General features: G+C 43.2%; 2 protein-coding genes across 11 annotated transcripts in view; one reads left to right on the top strand and one right to left on the bottom strand.

Moving 5' to 3' along the window:
- Positions 1 to 344: 344 nt before the first annotated feature.
- On the top strand, positions 345 to 13930 carry LOC149290109 (BTB/POZ domain-containing adapter for CUL3-mediated RhoA degradation protein 3). 6 transcript variants are annotated; one of them, XM_089489849.1, is made up of 7 exons: positions 345 to 621; positions 1399 to 1608; positions 1738 to 1907; positions 2176 to 2265; positions 10041 to 10093; positions 11619 to 11814; positions 12487 to 13930. In XM_089489849.1, exons 2-7 carry the CDS (start codon positions 1401 to 1403, stop codon positions 12703 to 12705), a joined length of 936 nt encoding a protein of 311 aa, XP_089345975.1. In that variant the 5' UTR covers positions 345 to 621; positions 1399 to 1400; the 3' UTR covers positions 12706 to 13930. The 6 variants fall into 6 exon arrangements, with proteins under 6 accessions (XP_089345975.1, XP_089345974.1, XP_089345972.1 ...); XM_089489848.1 differs by having other exon boundaries at positions 1395 to 1608; XM_089489846.1 differs by having other exon boundaries at positions 1371 to 1608.
- The window catches only part of LOC149290106 (unconventional myosin-Ih-like), a 32295-nt gene continuing 24823 nt past the window's right edge, over positions 13916 to 21387 (bottom strand). For 2 of the 5 annotated variants that reach the window (XM_089489836.1, XM_089489837.1), the window contains 13 exons: positions 20992 to 21105; positions 20777 to 20853; positions 19936 to 20004; positions 19006 to 19090; positions 18562 to 18721; positions 18235 to 18318; positions 17904 to 17997; positions 17734 to 17789; positions 16950 to 17085; positions 16806 to 16876; positions 16533 to 16630; positions 14986 to 15085; positions 13916 to 14109 (listed from right to left, as the gene is read on the bottom strand). In XM_089489836.1, coding sequence (XP_089345962.1) covers positions 14086 to 14109; positions 14986 to 15085; positions 16533 to 16630; positions 16806 to 16876; positions 16950 to 17085; positions 17734 to 17789; positions 17904 to 17997; positions 18235 to 18318; positions 18562 to 18721; positions 19006 to 19090; positions 19936 to 20004; positions 20777 to 20853; positions 20992 to 21105 — 1168 coding nt within the window. In that variant the 3' untranslated portion in view covers positions 13916 to 14085. Of the gene's footprint in view, positions 14110 to 14985; positions 15086 to 16532; positions 16631 to 16805; positions 16877 to 16934; positions 17086 to 17733; positions 17790 to 17899; positions 17998 to 18234; positions 18319 to 18561; positions 18722 to 19005; positions 19091 to 19935; positions 20005 to 20776; positions 20854 to 20991; positions 21106 to 21387 lie in introns of those variants that run through there. The other 3 variants (XM_089489838.1, XR_016277278.1, XM_089489839.1) reach the window with 3 other exon arrangements.

Genomic DNA, 21387 nt, shown 5'->3' with positions numbered 1-21387 from the left:
CGTGGCCGGATCATTCCAGCCTGAGCGTTTGCCGTCCAATCACAACAGCGCAAAAGCATGATACAGTATTTGCATAGAGGCGCGGCCTGCGCACTCCAGCCTGAGAGTTCTAAGTGGGCGAGGTTAACCCACTCCTCTCCTGCCCAGTCACAACAAAGGAAAAGAATGCTATTTGCGTAGAGGCTCGGCCAGCCGACTCCAGCCTCAACGTTCTATGTAAGCGTGGTCAGCCCACCGACCAATCACAACACTAGAGAAGCCTGAGTTTTGCATTGAGGCGTGGCTCCGCCGCTTTCGTTACAAGAACAGCAGGCCTTCCGGGGAGAAACGGAGGCATATGGGCCTATTTCCGGTATTTGGTCCGTTTCTTTTAATTGTCCGTTTGAATACATTGACCGAAGCATAAAGGTGCCTGGACTTAATCGTTCCAGGACCGCAAAGTCTGATGGGAACAAAATAACAGACACCCAAGAGGAGGGGGCGGGGCCTAGGGAAAGTTTTGGCCATAAGCCACGCCCCTTCCTTGGTGCGTCATCTATTTCTTTCCCCTACATTTTGTTCTCTTTCTCCTCAGAAGGAAACTTCTTGATTGAAGGAGAGAAAGGGGGGTTGCTGTTCATGGTGAGCAACCGGAAGTGGGGGGATGGGGAAGGCTTTTGGAGATTACTATGTCTCCCATATTTCTGGGGGGGAGGTCAAAAAGATGGTGGGATCCCTTTAAGTCTGGTTTGCTTTGGTTTGCGTTTCCGTATAGGGGATTATGGGGGGTTTAGTGGACAGGGGGATTCTGGGAGTTGTAGTTTTCCCTACAATGCACTCTCTTACAGCCTTCAATTCCACTCTTAGAGACCTTGAAGTTAATGTTTAGCTTCCTTTCTCTTCCTTTTTTTTTTGGGGGGGGGGGGTGGGGGCTGTTAATTTTGGGGTAGGAAGAAAAGGGAGGTTTAGGGGGATTCTGGAAGCTGTAGTTCTGCCCCTACGAACTTCCTTACAGTGTCTTATTCCACTCTTAGAAACACTAAAGTTAGTATTTGGCTTCCTTTTCCTTCAGTTTTGTTTGGGAGGGAATTTGGGTTGTGAGGAAGATGGAAGTTTGGGGGGATTCTGGGAGTTGTAGTCCTCAGTGCACTTTCTTGAAGCCTTCTGCCCTTCAGGAATACATAGGATCCTAGAGTCAGAAGGGACTACTAAGGGCCATATAGTCCAACCCTCCTTCTGCCATGCAGGAATAGATAGGATCCTAGCGGCAGAAGGGACTACTAAAGGCCATAGAGTCCAACCCTCCTTCTGCCATGCAGGAATACATAGGATCCTAGTGTTGGAAGGGACTCCTAAGGGCCATATAGTCCAACTGTCCTTCTGCCATGCAGGAATATATAGAATCTCTTCCACAGGAAGAGATGTCTGGAGAAACGGTGGTGAGCACAGCCATGCCAGCAGCCGCGACTCGCACCACGTCCTTCAAAGGTGCCAGCCCCAGCTCCAAGTACGTGAAGCTCAACATTGGCGGGGCGCTCTACTACACCACCATGCAGACCCTCACCAAGCAGGACACTATGCTGAAGGCCATGTTCAGCGGCCGGATGGAGGTCCTGACCGACAGCGAAGGTAAGCGGCCAGCTAACTCTATGGTCAGTGTCTGTCGGATGTCGACCACAAAGTTGCCCTGGAGGACCTAGAGATTCCTAGAGAGGACACATTAATCAAACCTGTAAATATCAAATGATCTCTTCCCAGGTTGGATCCTGATTGACCGCTGCGGGAAGCATTTCGGGACCGTCTTGAACTACCTCCGCGATGGCGCTGTCCCGCTTCCGGAGAGCCGGCGTGAGATAGAGGAGCTCCTGGCTGAAGCCAAGTACTACCTGGTCCAAGGCCTGGTTGATGAATGCCAGGCTGCCCTTCAGGTCAGGAGACCATTTTGAATCCCATGTATTCCTGCATGTCAGAGGGAGGGTTGGACTATAATGCCCTTAATAGTCCCTTCAGACTCTAGGATCCTATGTATTCCTGCATGGCAGAAGGAGGGTTGGACTCTATGGCCCTTAGTAGTCCCTTCCGACTCTAGGATCCTATGTATTCCTGCATGGCAGAAAGAGGGTTGGACTCTATGGCCCTTAGTAGTCCCTTCCAACTCCAGGATCCTATGTTTTTTGCTCCTTTTCTTCGTTTCAGCAGAACAAAGATGTCTATGAACCCTTCTGCAAGGTGCCCATCATCACGTCCTCTAAGGAAGAGCAGAAGCTCATCGCCACCTCTAATAAGGTAAACATCCACGTTTGCGCCACTGACTTTTATATTGATTTATATATAATTTTATATACATTTATATATAGTAGTACATTAAAATTCATACTACATATAATATTAGAATACATATACTATATTATATTACTTTAATTACAAATATATAATATTATATGTAATAAAAATTGTATTAATTTTATATTATATATAAAATTAATATATTTTTATATTGCATATAATATTCTGTTATATATAAAATAATATAATATTACATCTAAATACATATACATATAATATTAAAATGTATATAATGTATTACTTTAATTACAAATGTATTATATGTAATATAAAATTTATGTCTTATATTATACATAAGATAATACAAATTCATATAATATTTAACATAATATACTCTATATGGACAGGTTGCTTACCTGTAACGGTATTTCTTCGAGTGGTCATCTGCGAATACATACAAATGGATTTTACTGCGCCTGCGCAGTGCTGCTCAGAAACTTCTGGAATCACTGGGCAAAGTAGACTTTGCAACTTATGGCAACTTTTTGGCGGTAACCCCGCCCACCCGTTATAAGGCCCCTGCCTTCCTGCTCTTTCCTCAGTTCCAACTTTTTCTGCTGTGTAAGCGAAGAAAGAGCCAATCAAGAGCAGGACACTGAGGGGAGGATGGGCAGGATTTGTATGTATTCGCAGATGACCACTCGAAGAAATACCGTTACAGGTAAGCAACCTGTCCTTCTTCGTGGTCTCTGCGAATCATACAAATGAGTTAGACTGACAAGCTTAGGTAAGCGGCGGAGGGAGTGTTCTGAAACCAGATAAGGCTAAGCAAAGTGGTTTATTTTCAACAATAAATACTTGAAACCACAATAGCCATCAGTCTTTTGTCAATCATTTCTTGTCAATCATTTGACAGCATTAAATTAGGAGCTGCAACTCCCATAAAGCAAGAAGAATATGGAAACAAGAACTGAGACCCTTGGGGTCTAGTGTAAACTTCATAGCATCAAATGACAGCAACATTCCCTGGGTATAACACAACCACCAACCCAATGTTGCATTTGTAATACAAATTTCAATGCAACCCAGAAATCAATACTGCTCTACCAAAAGCTGCATCCTGTCTGGCCCTGGTGTCCAGTCTGTAATGTTCGATAAAAGTCATTGGCTGGGACCAGACAGCAGCTTTGCAGACATCCTCCAGAGGCACCCCAGTCAAAAAAGCGGAGGATGCTGCTACCGCCCTAGTTGCATGCGACCGTACCCTGGTAGGGAGAGGCCTGCCCAACAGTTCATAGCAGAGGTGGATGGTACCAGCCACCCATTTAGAAAACCTCTGCGCCGAAACAGGCAGTCTCTTTTTCGGTTCCGAGTAACACTGGAACAGTCTCTCGGAACGGCTCGAACCCGCAGTTCTGTCCAAGTAGAAGGCCAAGGCCCTCCTAATGTCCAAGGTGTGTAAAATCCGTTCAACCTCCGTAGTCGGGTTCGAGGCCAGGGTAGGCAGCACAATGTCCTGACACATATGAAAGGCCGACACCACCTTAGGCAAGAAGGTGATATCGATACAGAGAACTACCTTGTCCTTGTGGAATCTCAAAAAGGGTTGGTCTCTCCGTAAGGCACAAAGTTCGCCCGCAGAGCGGGCCGATGTGATGGCCGCAAGGAAGGCAGTCTTCCATGTCAACAGTCTCGAGTCCATTGTGGCCATAGGTTCAAAGGGCTTGGATTGTAAGGCCGTTAGCACCGAGTCCAATCTCCAAGCCGGGGTCGGTACCGAAACCAGGGGGTAGAGATTGCCACAGCCCTTCAAGAAAGCCTTAACAAAGGGGTCCCTGAAAAAAGAAGGTTTGTCCCCAAACTGAAACTGAGAACAAATGGCAGAGAGATAGCACTTGATGGAGGTAAGGCAGAGCCCCTCCTCCAACAGTGCCATAAGGAATTGCAACACCACTGGGGTAGAGATCTGGTCCCGGTCAATGTTCCTATCGGACAGGAACCGGCAAAACTTCTTCCATTTGGAGGCATAAGATCTTTGGGTGGACGGTTTGTGGGCAGCAAGGATCACCGTCCGCATGGAGTCTTGCAATGTTGCTAGGGACGGAGCCTCCACGCCACAAAGGGTAGGTTCTCCATGTCCGGATGACGGACCCGGCCGTTCCGGATCGTGAGGAGGTCCGGGCGAAACTCGATTTGGAGAAACGTCCTCTCTGACAAGTCTAGTAGCAATGGGAACCACGGCTGTCTGGGCCACCACGGGGTGATGAGGATCGCGTCCGACCGGTCTGAAGTCATCTTGGATACCACCTGGACAATCAGCGGGAACGGAGGGAAGGCGTAAAGCATGTCCTCCGTCCACGTGAAAGCAAACGCGTCTCCTAGGGATCGCGTGCAGCGAGTCCTGGAGCAGAATTGGGGACAGTGAGCGTTGGATTCAGTCGCGAAGAGGTCGACTCGAGGGGTTCCCCATCGGCTGAAAATCTCTCTGATCGCCTCCGGGTGAAGCCTCCACTCGTGCGAGACCGACTCAGCAGTCTGCCAGGTCGTTGTCCTCTCCCGGGAGGTGGATCGCCTGGAGATGGATTTGTCTTGGAATGCACCAGTCCCATATCCGCATCGAGATGTCCAGCAGTGTCATCGACTTGGTGCCTCCTTGCTTGTTTATGTAGAACAGGACTGTTGTGTTGTCTGTTCTGAGAAGTATCACCTGGCCGGATAACACCGACTTGAATGCCCTCAGGGCCTTTTCTACAGCCAGCATCTCGAGAGCATTGATGTGGAGCCGACGCTCCGCCGTGGACCACTTTTCCTTTATGACCAACTCGAGCAGGTGAGCCCCCCAGCTGTCCAGGGATGCGTCGGTTGTGAGAGTCAGCTGCGGCTGCGGCGGAGAGAAAGGTAAGCTGGCGCAGACATTTTGGGGGTCGAGCCACCATTTGAGGGAGGACGCGACGGGTCTCGGGATGGTAAGCCACCTTAGCGGTGAGTCCATCATTGGATCGAAGACCGAGAGGAACCATCTCTGCAGCGGATGGAGTTGAAACCTTGCCCACGGTGTCACGAAGGTTGTGGAGGCCATATGGCCCAGAGCCACCTGGACGTCTCTAGCTCTGCCCTTCCTGTAGCTTAGGAGAGGACGCAGAGCCGACCCGAGTGACTGGAAACGGTCCTGAGGGTGGAAGGCGGTGCAAGTGTTGGAGTCTAACACGGCGCCAATGAACCGGACCTGCTTGGAAGGGTTGAGGCGAGACTTGTCCAGATTGATCACCAGTCCGAGAGATCTGAGGAGTGTGAATGTGAAGTCGATGGCCTGAAGGAGCCTTTCTCGCGAGACGGCTGCTAGAAGCCAATCGTCCAAGTACGGAACACCCTGTAGCCTCTTTGGTGAAGATAGGCCACCACCGGTGCCAGACACTTGGTGAAGACTCTCGGCGCCATCGCCAGTCCAAACGGCAGAATGTTGTAGTGGTAGGCGTCGGAGCCGACGGCGAAGGTGAGGAATCTCCTGTGGGCCTCCCGAATTCCAATGTGGAAGTAGGCATCCTTCAAGTCGACCGTTGCGAACCACAGGTCCTGGTGGAGAAGGGGCAAGATGGAAGCTAAAGTCACCATACGGAACCAACGGTAGTGGAGGAAGCGGTTTAGGTCTCTCAAGTCCAAGATGGGCCTAATCCCCCCATCCGGTTTAGACACCATAAAATATCTGGAGAAAAAGGCTCGAGGCCAATTAGCAGTCTGCAGCGGGGAGATGGCCCCTTTTTGCAGTAGAGAGCGTACTTCGTCAAGAAGGGTGTCCGAGGGTGGGGTGGGAATAAAAGTCCCCGTTAGGGGAAGTTCCTTGAACTTGAGGGCGTAACCCCTACGGAGATGGTAAGTGCCCAAGAGTCAGATGTTATAGCGGCCCAGGTGTCAACAAAGGGCCGTAAGATGTTCAAGAAGAAAGGAGATGGGGTGACGAAGTACGCCGGACCACATCACGACCTTTTCTTAGTCTGGTCCGACTCCCCGGTGGGGCTTACGATACCGGGCCGGAGGACCTCGTCTACCAGAGGAGGAAGAGGAATGAGAGGGGTACCTAGGGCGTTGAGAACCCTGGTGTTGGCCCTGTCGCTCCTGTTGGAAGGGCCTGAACTGCTGGCCTTGGGGCTGCCACTGGCGCTGCCTTCTCCGGAACTGAGGAGTAGAGGAGGAGGACATACCGTGTCTCTTGGCGGCTGCCTTGAGTTTGAACTTTCTGTTGAGACGGTCGTCGGTCTCCGCGTGGAACAACCCCGACTCGTCCAACGGCATGTCCTCGATGGTAGTCTTGACTCTAGGGGTCAAATCGGTTCCACGAAGCCAGGCATGGCGCCAGCGAGCCAGCGAAGCCGACATCGCCCGACCTGCACAGTCAGCTACGTTGAGGGAAGCTGTGATGAGCCAACCCCCGATGGAGTGGGCCTCATCCCTGATTTCGACCAGCCTCCGCTGCGCCTCATCCAGGATGTCCGGGATCAGGGGTGAGATATCCTCCATCAGAGCCTGGACATAAGCCCCCATGCAGGCGGTATAGTTAATCGCCTTCACCGCCAAGGAGGCTGCCAAATAAGCCTTTTTCGCAAGGCCATCCACCTTGTGGGCCTCTCGGTCAACAGGAGAGGTGGCCTGTTTATGAGCTGTATTCAGCTGGGCCCCTTCAACAATTGCTGAATTTTGTCTCGGGTGGGTGGAGAGCCAAGGGCAGCTTGCTGGAGCGACCCTGTATAGGGATTCGATCCTCCTCGAAGTTCCCGTTAGAGAAGCCGGTGAGTCCCAAGACCTCTTGAGAATAGACTCCAAAGATGGAAGGACTGGGATGGAGGGAGGGGTTGGGACACGTCCATGTACCTGGTGCTCGACCAGATCTTTAGCCACTTCCTCAGGGTATTGCAATTCGATGTCCAGAGCCCTGGACATCTTAATAACATGTTCGTTAAATGTCCTGAGGTCGTCGGTGGGAGAGGCCAACTCGGGGTGATGCATATGCTGCGGAGAGTCGTGCAGTGAAAGGTCCTCATCTGAGGGATTGTCTGAGGAAAGGATTTTCTCCGTGTCTGACTCTAGGTCTGAGTGGCTCGGTAGGGCCGCTTCCTTGACAGGGGTTCGAACTGGTGCCGTCACCCGGGCTCTAGGCTCTGAGAGCCCTGATCCTGATTCCGTTAGGACCGGCTTGGGGGGCTTTGACGATGTGGCCATCACCGGGTGATCACAGGCCGCCCGAGAGTGACGTTTATCTTTGAACCTCCTGAAAGCCGTGTCCCTTGTGACAGCCATATAATACTGGCCCGATTCCGAGTCGTAGAAGACATCGGGGTCGTCGCACTCTCTGGTATCATCATCAGAAGCCACTTCCAGAGGATGGCCCGGTACCGGAGTGGGAGAACGGTCTCGTCCTGATGCGGGCGTTTGAACCGGCTCTTCAAAGGGCAGAGTGGCGAGGCCAGACAGAGTCGTTGTCAATTCGGGCTCGACAACCCGTCTTGGGGACCGCTTCTTTTTGTCTGCCTTAGAGCTCTGTCGGTCTGGGGAACAGCGGCGCTTAGATGGAGAAAGACGATCAGGATCCTTGGGAGCCCTGGAAGAAGAGGAGTCCCCTGATGGCTTGGGTCTCTTCGAGGTCGCCGGGGACTGGTCTGATGGTCTGGAAGGATCCGGTGTCTTAGCCTTCCTCTTCGGGGCCCTCTGGGTTTCCGGAGGGAAGAACGGATTCATTTCCAGGCCCGAGATGGTGGAAGGGCCCGAAGGTTTCGCCACCGCCACTCCGTCACCCTTCTTCGGTGCGGATCCGGCCCGCTCGAGGACAACAGTTTCGGAACCAGCGTCCTTTGGCTTCGACTCCTTGGCACCCTTTTTGGACGCCTTGGACGGCTTCGAGCCCAAAGTGGTCGGTGGATCTGTCTCATGCCTCGACTTCTAGGATGCGGTAGAGACGACGGACGGCGCCTTGGCAGGGGCAACGAATGCCAAACCCTCTGTCCCCGACGGTTTGTGGGGGCGCTTGGAGGGCTTGTCAGTGGCTCTGGACCTATCTGGGTCACGGGCCACATTATGAGATGAGCTGGGAACTATTGGGGGAGCAGAGGCTGCACTAGCCGGGCTATCCCAAGCCTTGGAGGCCGAAGTGGATGCAGATACCGACGGGGCCAATGACGGACGGGAATCCTCGACACGAACCTTGCCCTGCGCGATCGCGGAGGTTAAGCGGGTTTTTCCTTGCCTGTGAAGTCATGGATCTGCAGAGGGTACAAGATTTCACATCGTGGTCCTTTCCCAGGCACAGCAAGCACGAAGAATGCGGGTCCTGCACCGGGACCTTGCCCCCACAGACATCGCACTTTTTGAATGGGGGAGACATCGCGGCCAAATCTGACGGCGTCCGAAGACTCGAGACGCAGTCAAAACAATACAGCAAACAAGTCCAAAGGAGTTAGAGAGAGACGAAGTCAAGCGGTCCGAAAGGTCAAGTCGAAGGAGAGGTCAGCAAAGTCAAAACAGTCCGAGGTAAAGTCCAGTAATTCAAGAACAAAGAGCAAGCGAAGTTCCAAGATCACCAATGTGGCGGAAAAAAGGAACTGAGGAAAGAGCGGGAAGGCAGGGGCCTTATAACGGGTGGGCGGGATTACCGCCAAAAAGTTGCCATAAGTTGCAAAGTCTACTTTGCCCAGTGATTCCAGAAGTTTCCGAGCAGCACTGCGCAGGCGAAGTAAAACCCATTTGTATGATTCGCAGAGACCACGAAGAAGAAATAATATTATATATAACATAAACTTATATTAATTTTATATGTAATATTGGTAATACATTATGTTATATGTAATTTAATATATATCTATATTATATGTATTTTAAATTACATATAATATAATAAGCTATATTACAAATATGTTATATGTAATATAAAATATATTAATTTTCTTTCATATATAAAATTAATATAATTTTATATTAAATATCATGTGTATAAAAATACAATATATCATTAAGTTAAAATATTAATCATATATAAATATATATATAAAATAAATCATATTATAAATAAAATTATATGTGATATAAAATATTAATTTATATTATATATGAAATAATACATAATATTACATTAAAATATTAAAATTAAATATGTATATAATATATATAAATATATTCAATTATATGTAATATAAAATTATATCAATTTATATTTTATATAAAATGAAATATATTATTACATAAAAATACAGAGTAATATTAAATTACATATAATATAATACATTATAAATATATTAAATTATATGTAATATAAAATTATATTGTATATTATATATAGGTAATATAATTTTAGATTACATGTAATATTATATATAAAATATTTCATAATATAATATAATATTACATAAAAATACATATAGTATACGTAAAATACATTTAAAGTATATTATAAATATATATTATAAATATATTAAAATTATTATTGATAATTATTAATAAATATTAATAATTGTGAATAATAATTATTAAAATTAATTATTAATAATTGTTAATATGTTAATAATATATTGCTATTATTTATGTAAAGTCCATTTTGATTATTTGGGGTTTTTAGTTATATGTCCTCTCTAGGAATCTATGAGTCCTCCAGCACAACTCTGCCAGAGGTTGATGATAGAGTTTGCCCTCTGGAGATTCCTAGAGAGGACACTACTCTAGGCCTTTGTAGGTCCTCCAGCGTGATTTCTATGATCAATCTCAGGCAGATCTTATGTTGTTTTTCCCTGCAGCCGGCTGTTAAATTGCTCTACAACAGAAGCAACAACAAATATTCCTACACCAGGTATTTACAATTTAAAAATGTTAATTAATAAGTAATAATTAATTTTAATATTAATTTTAATTTATTTTTATGTATGCTCTGTACACATGTACATATAAATACATGAATATAGGTGAATATGTGTGTATGTGCATATATGCATGTTTGTTTGTGTGTGTATTGACAATAGAGTTGTGGTGGAGTACCTAGAACACTTCCCTGGGCATTTGTAAGTTCTCCAGCATGATTCCAATATACTTTACGAACACAGCTCCTCCTCAGCCATTGATAGTACATATACCGACTGTATCTACTATTCTTCCAAACAAAACCCGGAATATAAAAGACCAAACTAAGACTGAATCTGGAAAACGTGATTCAAATAAATCTAACAACGAGAAAGATAGTATACCTTTTAACGCTATTGAATCATCTCACCTTTCAAGTCTTGCAATTACCAAAGAGGAAGAGGAGCTAATTGAATCATTTTCAGGTCTATCCCAGACTACACAAACAGAAATAATAACTAGACTGGAAAAACTAAAGCAATATTGTTTAAATGTGTGCTCAATAAAAGAGCCCCCCTTTGAAATCTGTGAGAAGAGAGATAATAGAAAGAGAATTACAGCAGAGATAAACCCATTAACTTGGACTGAAATGAGATATTTGGACAACTTTGAGAATGGCTTATTACATACTAATAGGACCTTTAAAAAAGTAGCATCGAAAACAAAAGGCCTGGTAAGGTCAAATGTGAGCTGTATCCACCCAACCCTTGAAATCATTGAAGAAATACCAGTTGACAAAAGTGCCAATAATAGTAATGTTTGTCTAACTAAAGCAACTAATAACAATATTAAAATTGATTCAGATGTTCCAGACACACAAATGGTCTTTCCAAATACAACCCAATCTAGTCCCTTTTATACCGTGAGATCAAACATATGACAACTAAAGGAAATGAAATCCAAAAATTTAAAACTTCTGTCTTGGAACATTATGGGCTGGGGAAGACACACCTGTGACCCTTCATTTGTGAATTATGTATCCAAATTTGATATAATACTACTACAAGAAACATGGTTGAGGGAAAAGCTAACACTGAATGGATTTACAACAAGCTCAGTAGATGCCTCTGCTTCTCAGAAGGGTGGCCGCCCGAGTGGCGGCCTATCCATTCTGATTTCGACAAGCATTAAACATGTTTCTCTTTCCATCCCACCATTAGCAAATTTGGCCTCTTCCTTACTAGTCAGATTTAATGAATCCAATATCAACTTCTGGCAGGTTTTGATCATAGTGTTGGAGAACCTAGAACACTTGTAGGCATTTCTAAGGCCTCCAGGGTGATTCTTTTATCAACCTCTGGAATATGTTGACCGTAGTGTTGTAAAACCTAGAACGCTTGTAGGCATTTTAAAGTCCTCCAGTGCGATTCTGCGATCAACCTCTAGCAGAGGTTGACTGTAGAGTTGCGCCGAAGGACCTGGAGGGTGACGAAGGTGACTGTGTCTCCCCCCCCCCCCACTCTCCGTCCCGCTCTTAGCAATTCAGACGACAACATGCTGAAAAACATTGAGCTCTTCGACAAGCTCTCCTTGCGGTTCAACGGCCGCGTCCTCTTCATCAAAGACGTCATCGGGGACGAGATCTGCTGCTGGTCGTTCTACGGACAAGGGCGCAAGATCGCAGAGGTGTGTTGCACGTCCATCGTCTACGCCACGGAGAAGAAGCAGACCAAGGTGAGCCATGCAGGTATACATAGGATCCTACAGTCGGAAGGAACTACTAAGGGCCGTGTAGTCTGACCCTCCTTCTGCCATGGAGGAATACATAGGATCCTAGAGTCGGAAGGGACTACTAAGGGTCATATAGTCCAACCCTCCTTCTGCCCTGCAGGAATACATAGGATCCTAGAGTCAGAAGGGACTACTAAGGGCCATATAGTCCAACCCTCCTTCTGCCGTGCAGGAATACATAAAATCCTAGAGTCAGAAGGGACTACTAAGGGTCATATAGTCCAACCCTCCTGCCATGCAGGAATACATAGGATCCTAGAGTCGGAATGGACTACTAAGTGCCATAGAGTCCAACCCTCCTTCTGCCATGCAGGAATACATAGGATCCTAGAGTCAGAAGGGTCTACTAAGGGCCATATAGTCCAACCCTCCTGCCATGCAGGAATACATAGGATCCTAGAGTCGGAATGGACTACTAAGTGCCATAGAGTCCAACCCTCCTTCTGCCATGCAGGAATACATAGGATCTTAGAGTCAGAAGGGTCTACTAAGGGCCATATAGTCCAACCCTCCTTCTGCCATGCAGGAATACATAGGATCTTAGAGTCAGAAGGGACTACTAACGGCCATATATAGTTAATAAGCAAACAGTGATCTTTTCCGGCGGCAAAACAGGTGGAGTTCCCCGAAGCGCGGATCTATGAGGAGACGCTCAACATCCTCCTCTATGAAGCGCAGGACGGACGCGGCCCAGACAACGCTTTGCTGGAGGCGACCGGAGGCGCCGCTGGACGCTCGCACCACTTGGACGAAGACGAGGAGCGAGAGCGAATCGATCGCGTCCGCCGGATCCACATCAAGCGCCCCGATGACCGCACTCACCTCCATCAGTGAAAGAGCCACTGCCGCCGCAACTTCTGCCACCCGAAGGCCCATTCTACTCCTCCTCCGTCCAGTTCTAATTTATATTCCAGATTATATCTATAAATGTTCACTGTTTTTCCCCCCCGTAAAGTGAATTAATTCGGTCGTTATATTTTCCAGGGCGGTTATCCCTGCCATCCCTGCCAATAAGACCTCCATTTTCCTTTGTGCTCCTTCTCAAAATGGTGGAACGTTGTTTCCCGTCACCGTTTTATTTATTTTTTTAATAGGCAGTTTGTCCGTATTCACGGGTTTATTTTGCATTTCCAAAACGCAAAGATCGATTTTTTGCCGTTTTATCTAACGCAGTGTCCGAATTTGGGTCCAAATAAGATCAATGGCGTCGGAGCTTGAAAAAGTCCCATTTCCGTTCCTTCTTTTGGGGAACGCAGTGCGCAAATTTGGGTCCAAATAATTCGTTTTCCGACATTGGGTTGAGAGCGAGGGACCATTTTACACTATCGGAGGGATGCGACACTTTAAAATAGAAGACTTTTGTATAATTATTTTACCTTTTACCTCTTGTTTTTCCGTTTTTAATCCCTCGGCTCACTCTGTTTAATCCCTCAGCTCGATCTGTTCAAATTTTGCAAGAGATTATTTTAAAATTTATCTCTCTAATTTTTCCTCAAGTTCTGTCCTCAAGTATTTATTTTACTATATTCATATTTTATTGACTTTTCCAATATAAAAGCATATATTGTCCTCAAGTTTGTGATGTCTTTCATTCCTTAGAAGAAAAATGAAAAAAATATTTAATCCCTCGTGTACAATATTTTTGTACGATAATATTTTGAATACATCCAGCAATAAATAGGAGGCTATTTTATTTTTAAATGTTTAATTCACAGATTATGGGAAAATGAAAATATTAAACGGGAGATTGCATTCCCAGATTATGGGATTATGAAAAATATTAAGCGAGAGATTGCATTTACAGATTATGGAATAATGAAAATATTAAACGGGAGATTGCATTCCCAGATTATGGATGGCATTTATTTCTATCATTTTCCTCTTCTGTGTATGTGTTTATGTAGTTCGTTACTCAGTTTGTATTTTACACCGACTTGAAGATTATGCAAAAAATAAATAAAATAAAACCAGGAAAGGTTTCTATTTCCAAACTGTTTTTGCGCAAAATGATTTCTTTATTTTTTTTCGGATCAAAGTCGTTCAAGTAAAAGCACAGTTCTTTCTATTTGCTTTCGGAAATTATTATGTTATAGTTATACTATTATTATTATTATTATTATTATTAATTTAATAAAATTGGTAATCTTTGTAGTAATTTTGCTTGTTCTTCTCTCGTTTTCTTTTCCCTGCAAAACTCAAACTCGTGATCCTCCGTCAGGATAATGTCTTCTTCGCGACCTTTGGGATTTGAACACAAAGGTTATTTAGTTATTATTAATAAAATTAATTAAAATTAAATTTATTATTAAAATTTGTTAAATTAGAGAAATTAAATTGTTAGATTTATTTATTATTAATTTAAATAAAGAAATAAAATTAATTATTTAAATTTATTAAATTAAAATTATATTTATTTAATATTAATTAAATACATTAAATTAAATATTTAAATGTATTAAATTAAAGGAATAAAATAAAATAAATTAATAAATTAATAAAACAAAACAATTGAATTAAATTAATTAAAAAATTTGCCCCACTGAAGGTTGAGTTTCAATCGTTTAATTTGTCTAGATCTCATACATTCATATTAATTATTATTAAATTAAATAAAATTAATTAATTAAATTAAATTAAATATTTAAATTTACTAAATAAAAAAATTAAATACATTAAATACTCCCTTTCTTGTTATACATTCTTTATTAATTATTTAATTTGTTTGGAACACCCTTTCATGTTATACATTATTTATCTATATAAATAAAATAAAATAAAATAATTATTTAAATTAATTTTTAAAAATTACTAAATAAAAGGGTCTTGAACCCTGAAGTCATTTAATTTGTTTAGAACTCCCTTTCTTGTTATTCATTATTCATTATTTATTAAAATAAAATAAAATAATTATTTAAATTTACTAAATAAAAAAATTAAATACATTATATAAATTAAATAAATACAGACACATATATTAAAGTGTCTAGAATTTAATTTCTTTAGAACTCCCTTTCTTGTAATACATTAGTATTAATTATTATTAAACAAATACAATTAAATTAATAAAAAAATTAATTATTTAAATAATAAATTAAATAAATCCAGGCAACTCACCACGGTCAGTTGTCCATTTTTGGCCTTGTAGACCTTGGGCTCTGGTCCGGTGGTGAAAACCATGGTTCCTTCTTTGCCCGGACCAATCTGGAACTCAAGACTGCAAAGTATTGGAAATAATTAGATTTATAACAGATAAAGATTAGAGATATAGAAAGATATATAGATCTAAAATGTGTGTGTGTGTGTGTGTGATATAATATATATGAAATAGCCTTGTGAAATAGACACACAGATAGATAGATAGATAGATAGATAGATATTAGTTTTCAGATATATGTTAGATAGTATCCAGAGATAAATAATAAAAATATGTATTATGTATATTATATATACACAGACAGATATAGATTATTATTATTATTATTATTATTATTATTATTAACACAGCGCTGTACATGCAATCTTTTTAGTTAGACGGTTCCCTGCCCTCAGGCTTACAATCTAAAAAGGCATGACACAGAAGGAGAAGGGAGTGGTGGAGGGAACGGGTAAGAGGTCCAGCAGTTCCTCTCTACCTCTGAGGCCTGGACCAAGGCAGATGGACTGAAGGGAGGGCTTGGCTTCATAATGGATGGTTAATCATTTTCCAGGGAAAATACATACAAGTAGGATAATGCATATACAGTACATAGCAATACAGGAAATGGTTCGATAAACAGGCAACAAAAGAACATCAAATAGCAAGCGACAATTATGCAATGCCTGGGAAGGCTTCTCTGAACAGGATGGTTTTCAACTCCGTTTTGAAGCTGGTTAAAGAAGTGATGGCTCTTGCTTGCGGGGAAAGAAGGTTCCAGGAATGAGGGGCAGCGAGTGAAAAGGGGCGAATCCGGGATGGGGCAGAGGAAATCCTGGGCTGGGACAGCAGACCTTGACTACCAGAACGGAGGGCCCTGGTGGGAAGGTGAGGAGAAAGAAGGTCTGATAAGTAAGGAGGGGCCAGTCCATGGAGGGCTTTGAATGTCGACAGCAGGAGCTTATACTGAATGCGGAAAGGAAGGGGGAGCCAGTGAAGGGATGCCAACACAGGAGAGATGTGGTCAGAGCGGTGGGTGGAAGTGATAATGCGTGCGGCTGAATGCTGGACAGAGATTAAAGGACGGAGGTGAGAAAGAGGAAGCCCAGCCAGGAGGACGTTACAGTAATCCAGTCGTGAGACCACTAGGGCATGGACCAGGATCTTGGCAGTAGAGGCGGAGAGATATGGTCGGATTTTGGCAACATTGTATAGAAAGAATCTACAAGCCTTGGCTGATATAGATATAGATTATATTTATATATAATATAATTATATAATTATATATAAATTATATATATATATATATATATATACACACACACACATATATATATACACACACACATATATAACTAAATTTATATATAATTTTATAATTATGTATAAATATAATTATCTAGCTAGCTAGCTATATGTGTGTGTGTGTGTGTGTGTGTGTGTGTGTGTATATATACATATATATATATATATATATATATATATATTAGATAGATATTAGTTTATTAGATATAATCCAGCGACTCACCTTCCCTGGACAACCCTGACCAATTCCGGATTTTTGGCCAGAATAGCCAATCTGGTGACCATCTCGAAAACATGCTCGCATTGGAGAATGGCGTCTGCCTGCGATCAATAAAATGGAGGTGGTTGCAGCAATCGTAATTCGGAGATTAATCCTCCACAGCTTGCCCACTTTATTCATGGTGCCTTGTCCTCCGTTATGGTTATGATACCTGGTCACCCCATTTTCAAATATTTAGTAATTGCGCTGGGCGCGCAAACGGCGCAACGTCTTTACCTTCTCCAGCTTGCACTCTTCCAAAATGTGGATGACGACCGTCCCGTCACTCAGGTCACTGGTGGAAATAGCTGGCGGGAAATAACAGAAGAAAATTAAATTATGCATCTATTTCTTCTGCGTCTACGAAAATGCGAAAGTTACCTTTGATGCCCGAATACTCGATCTTGTGCTTGATTTTGCCGGACTCCAAGATGTAAGCAGCGACGCGCGTCAGAACAAGGAGGCGCTCGCGGGGCTTGTACGCCTTCGGGTCGAACTTCAGCACCCGCGTGACGTACTGCGAAACCGGCAGAGATTTTAGTTACTTAATTGTAGTAACTTAGAAGTACAGCCTGCCCCCATCGTAGTTCAGGAGTGTGACCCCCATCAGAAAGTGTGACCCTCGTCGTAACTCAGAAGTGGGACCCCATCAGAAAGTGGAACCCCCGTTGTAATTCAGAAGCGGGACCCCCATCCGAAAGTGAGACCTCCGTCGTAACTCAGAAGCAGGACCCCCATCAGAAAGTGGGACCTCCGTCATAACTCAGAAGCGGGACCCCGTCAGAAAGTGAGATGCCTGTTGTAACTCACAAGCGAGACCCCCATCAGAATGTGGGACACCCCCCCGGTCGTAACTCCGAAACGGAATCCCCATCAGAAAGTGGGACCCCCATCATAACTTGGAAGTGGGACCCCATCAGAAAGTGGAACTCCCGTCGTAACTCAGAAGCGGGACCCCCGTCAGAAAGTGGGACCCCTGTCGTAATTCAGAAGCGGGACCCCCATCAGAAAGTGGGACCCCCTATGTAACTCAGAAGCAGGACCCCCGTCAGAAAGTGGGACCCCCGTCATAACTCAGAAGCGGGCCCCCCCGTCAGAAAGTAGGACCCCCATCGTAACTCGGAAATGAAACCCCGTCACAAATATCAGTCCTCTTGCTCCTTACCTTGACCTTTTCGTGGCGGATCATCTGCATGACTTTGGGGCTGAGTTCGCTCTCGCCTGGAAACGGGGCAAGAAGGAATTGGATTTGTAGTTCTGTTGGACATTTAGCTTTTCTTACGGGGTTTTTTACGGAGCCCCCGAAAAACCATTCCCTAAAACCGACTTACTCACTTATTCTGGTGTCGGCGAAGTGTTCGTTCCGGCTTCTATCATATCCGGCTTTCTTCCCACGGAAAATGGCGCTGGCGACCACCTTTTGGTCCAGCTGCAAAAATGGGAAGATAGTATAACGTAACAGGAGATGAAATGGAAACCGTAGTCCATCTCAAACCCGTGTCCTTCTAAAACGAGGCGCCAAGAACGGAACCCAGGACTCCACCGGAGCAGAATATAGTAGGGCTGTTCATTCTCTTGGCTTGGAAGCCACTGTTTTATTAATCGGTGCTAACAATCGTATTTGCCTCGTTCGCTGCAGCATCACATTTCTGGTGCATGTCGTTACCTGAGCTTTCCTGGCCGCCGGGATGCTCCGGCAGTATTTCCAGACCAGGTTCCGGATGCAAATCTTCCTCAGGAACTCGGAGGTCTGCATTCGGGAATAATCATCGTTATTTGGAGCTTCCTGGGACCAGGGTTTAAATCACACTCATTCAGCCTCAATGTCAAAACCTCTCCCAGAACAAACCTGACCGCGAAAACCTTGCAAAGAGCTCTATGGCGCACGCTAAAAGCGAAATCCCGGAGGTGTAGATGAGCCATTAAAACCATGCGATTTGGCCCGGATTCGGACCCTTTCACGGCCTGCTTCATCTACACATGGTTTACTCACCTCTTCCATGATCTCCGGGGGCTTCAGCCATGTTTGGTCCAGGACCCCCGTTGGAAGGTGGTCTCGCAGTTTCAGGAGGTAAGTGTATTGTGAGAATCTCACGAAGTCCTTGTTGTCCACGTTCACGGGTTGCTTCCGGCAAATGAAGCCCTTGATGTACCTGGCAGAAGCGGGGAAAGCCACCGTCGCAGCATCGCGTTTCTGCGCAATTCGCAGTCCCGAGACCCCTTTTAGCTCCATTACTACAGACCCATGGGATACGTAGTTCGCTACGCCAGCGTAACCCGTCGCTCTGCACAGTTTACACCGTCGTAGCTAAAGGTTACTACGCCTGAGTAACCCATTGCTGTGCGCAGTAGCAAAAGGTCGCTACGCCGGAGTAACCCATGGTTCTGGGCATTTTACACCATGTGGTAAAAGGTTACTAATCCGCGCAGGACTTACTTCCTTATGGTTTGCGCCGCCCACATCCTCTTCTTCACCAGCTTGCGCGCCAGGACCCCCCTCCAGCAAGACTCTAGTTTAATGGCTGCAAGAGATCGGACGCGTGGCCTTCTTACACCGGCGTAAATACTCATGCTTTACTCCTTGTTGCTCTTCTCTGGACTCATTCCAGCATTATGTCATAGAAGAGAGTGGGGCTATGATTTCCCTTTAACTTGAAAGCTATGGTTCTGTTAATCTGTTCTACAATCGTATTCGCCTTCTTCGCTGCAGCGTCACGCTGCTGGCTCAACACTCAGTTCAGGATCAATATCAGTGCCTCAATTTTCTTTTAGATTCCATTTTTTCCGATCAAAATATACTCTCCCGTAACCATTAAAACCATTTGACCTGAAATTTAAACTGGCATATTTGTTTGGGATTTTTTATATTTTTAAAAATGAAATTTAATCTGATATTTTCCTTGGGATTTTTATATTTTTAAAAATGAAATTTAATCTATTTTCCTTGGGATTTTTATATTTTCACAAATGAAATTTAATCTGATATTTTGCTTGGGATTTTTATATTTTCACAAGTGAAATTTAATCTGATATTTTCCTTGGAATTTTTATATTTTCACAAATGAAATTTAATCTGATATTTTCCTTGGGATTTTTATATTTTTAAAAATGAAATTTAATCTGATATTTTCCTTGGGATTTTTAAAAATATTTTCCCAAATAAAATTTATGCTGGAATTTTCCTTCGGATTTTTATATTTTCAGAAATGAAATTTAAATTGGAAGTTTTTAATATTTTCACAAATGAAATTTAAATTGGGATTTTCCTTGGGATTTTTTTTAGATTTTCCCAAATGAAATTTAAAATGGCATTTTTAAATAAATAAAAATACAATAAAATAGCACAAAAATAACAATATTTCCTTACCTGCTTGTCTCATTTTCTGGAACTCTCTTTTCCCTAAACATCCTTTATATTTGGCTTGGATTCTGGCGACTGGAAGGAGAATTAAAAATTAAATTAAAATTTAAATTAATAAATTAAATAAACTTATTTCCCCAAATATTTGAAATGTCCATATTCTAAATAGGTGCCAAAGTGTAAATTAGTTCTTTTTTTGTCCTAATGGAAAATCAGGTTAAATGGGTCTTTATTACATATTTGAAAGAAGGGCTCCCTCTAGTGGCAAAAGACATCTGTTTATCATAGCACATGCTTGTCGTAATAATAATAATTTGAATATCATTTAATTTGAATATTAAACATCTTAACAATCTTTAAAAATTTCCAAAAATTTAGAAGCCATGGAAAAGCAATGAGAGACGCAAAGGAAATTAACTACATTTTAAGGAAACTTTAATTAAGTTTCCTTAAAATGCAATTAATTTCCTTTGCGTCTCTCATTGCTTTTCCATGGCTTCTAAACTTTTGGAAATTTTTAAAGATTGTTAAGACATTTAATATTCAAATTAAATTCTTAATATTCAAAGAAACGAATTCTGCAAAGGAGAAACGATACCCAATAAAATAAAATATTTTAAAAATAATAAAATAAAATAAAAAATAAAATAAAATATAAAAATAAAATATAAAATAAAATATTAAATTAAATTAAAATATAAAATAAATATAAAATAAAACAAAAAATAAAATAAAATATAAAATAAAATAAAATAAATTATAAAATATAATATAAAATAAAATATAAAATATAAAATAAAATAAAATCCAAATTAAATTCCGTTGAAGCGGTCAAAGAGCGACGTACTCATGCGGTGTTTCCGGTATTCAAAGGCGTCTTCCATGGCGAAAAGTGTCCGCGGGAAACGGATGAATAGCTTGGTCCTGAAGGAAAGAACGAGGGGAAAATTATAATAATCCATCTGAGAAAGTGGGAAATGCTTCAGGACTGTTCCTTCAAAACCTGGCGCGGATTCACTGCCGCACCGCTGACATGGCTGTCTTGCGTCTCCGGCGCCCTACCTTCCCATTTTGTACTCTTCGGGCTTGAAGCCGATGTGGTTTACAAGCAACTCGACTCCTTTTGCCGCCGTCCCTTGCCACTTTGGCCATGTCTCCGGACACAGCGCCTTGTACCTAAAATGGCGCCAAGATGGCGGGCACGAGAGAGTTATAGGGTCCGAATGTCACACTTCGGGAGCCCCCCCATACATTCGCGGCTTCGACTTTGGCGGATTTAATTATTCACATATTTGATCAATATGTCCTCTCTAGGAATCTGTAGGTCCTCCAGCGCAACTCTGACGCAGGTTGACCATAGAGAGGACCTAGAGATTCCTAGAGAGGACACTCCTCTAGGCATTTGTAGGTCCTCCAGTGCAAGTCTATGGTCATCTTCCTACATATGTTTACCGTAGA

This window comes from Sceloporus occidentalis, unplaced genomic scaffold, assembly GCF_023333645.1.
Source record: "Sceloporus occidentalis isolate IW3139 unplaced genomic scaffold, rSceOcc1.0.p SCAF_41, whole genome shotgun sequence".
Taxonomy (NCBI): Eukaryota; Metazoa; Chordata; class Lepidosauria; order Squamata; family Phrynosomatidae; genus Sceloporus; species Sceloporus occidentalis.
Note: the sequence above shows the minus strand (reverse complement) of the source record. Positions and strands in the feature narration are given on the sequence as shown.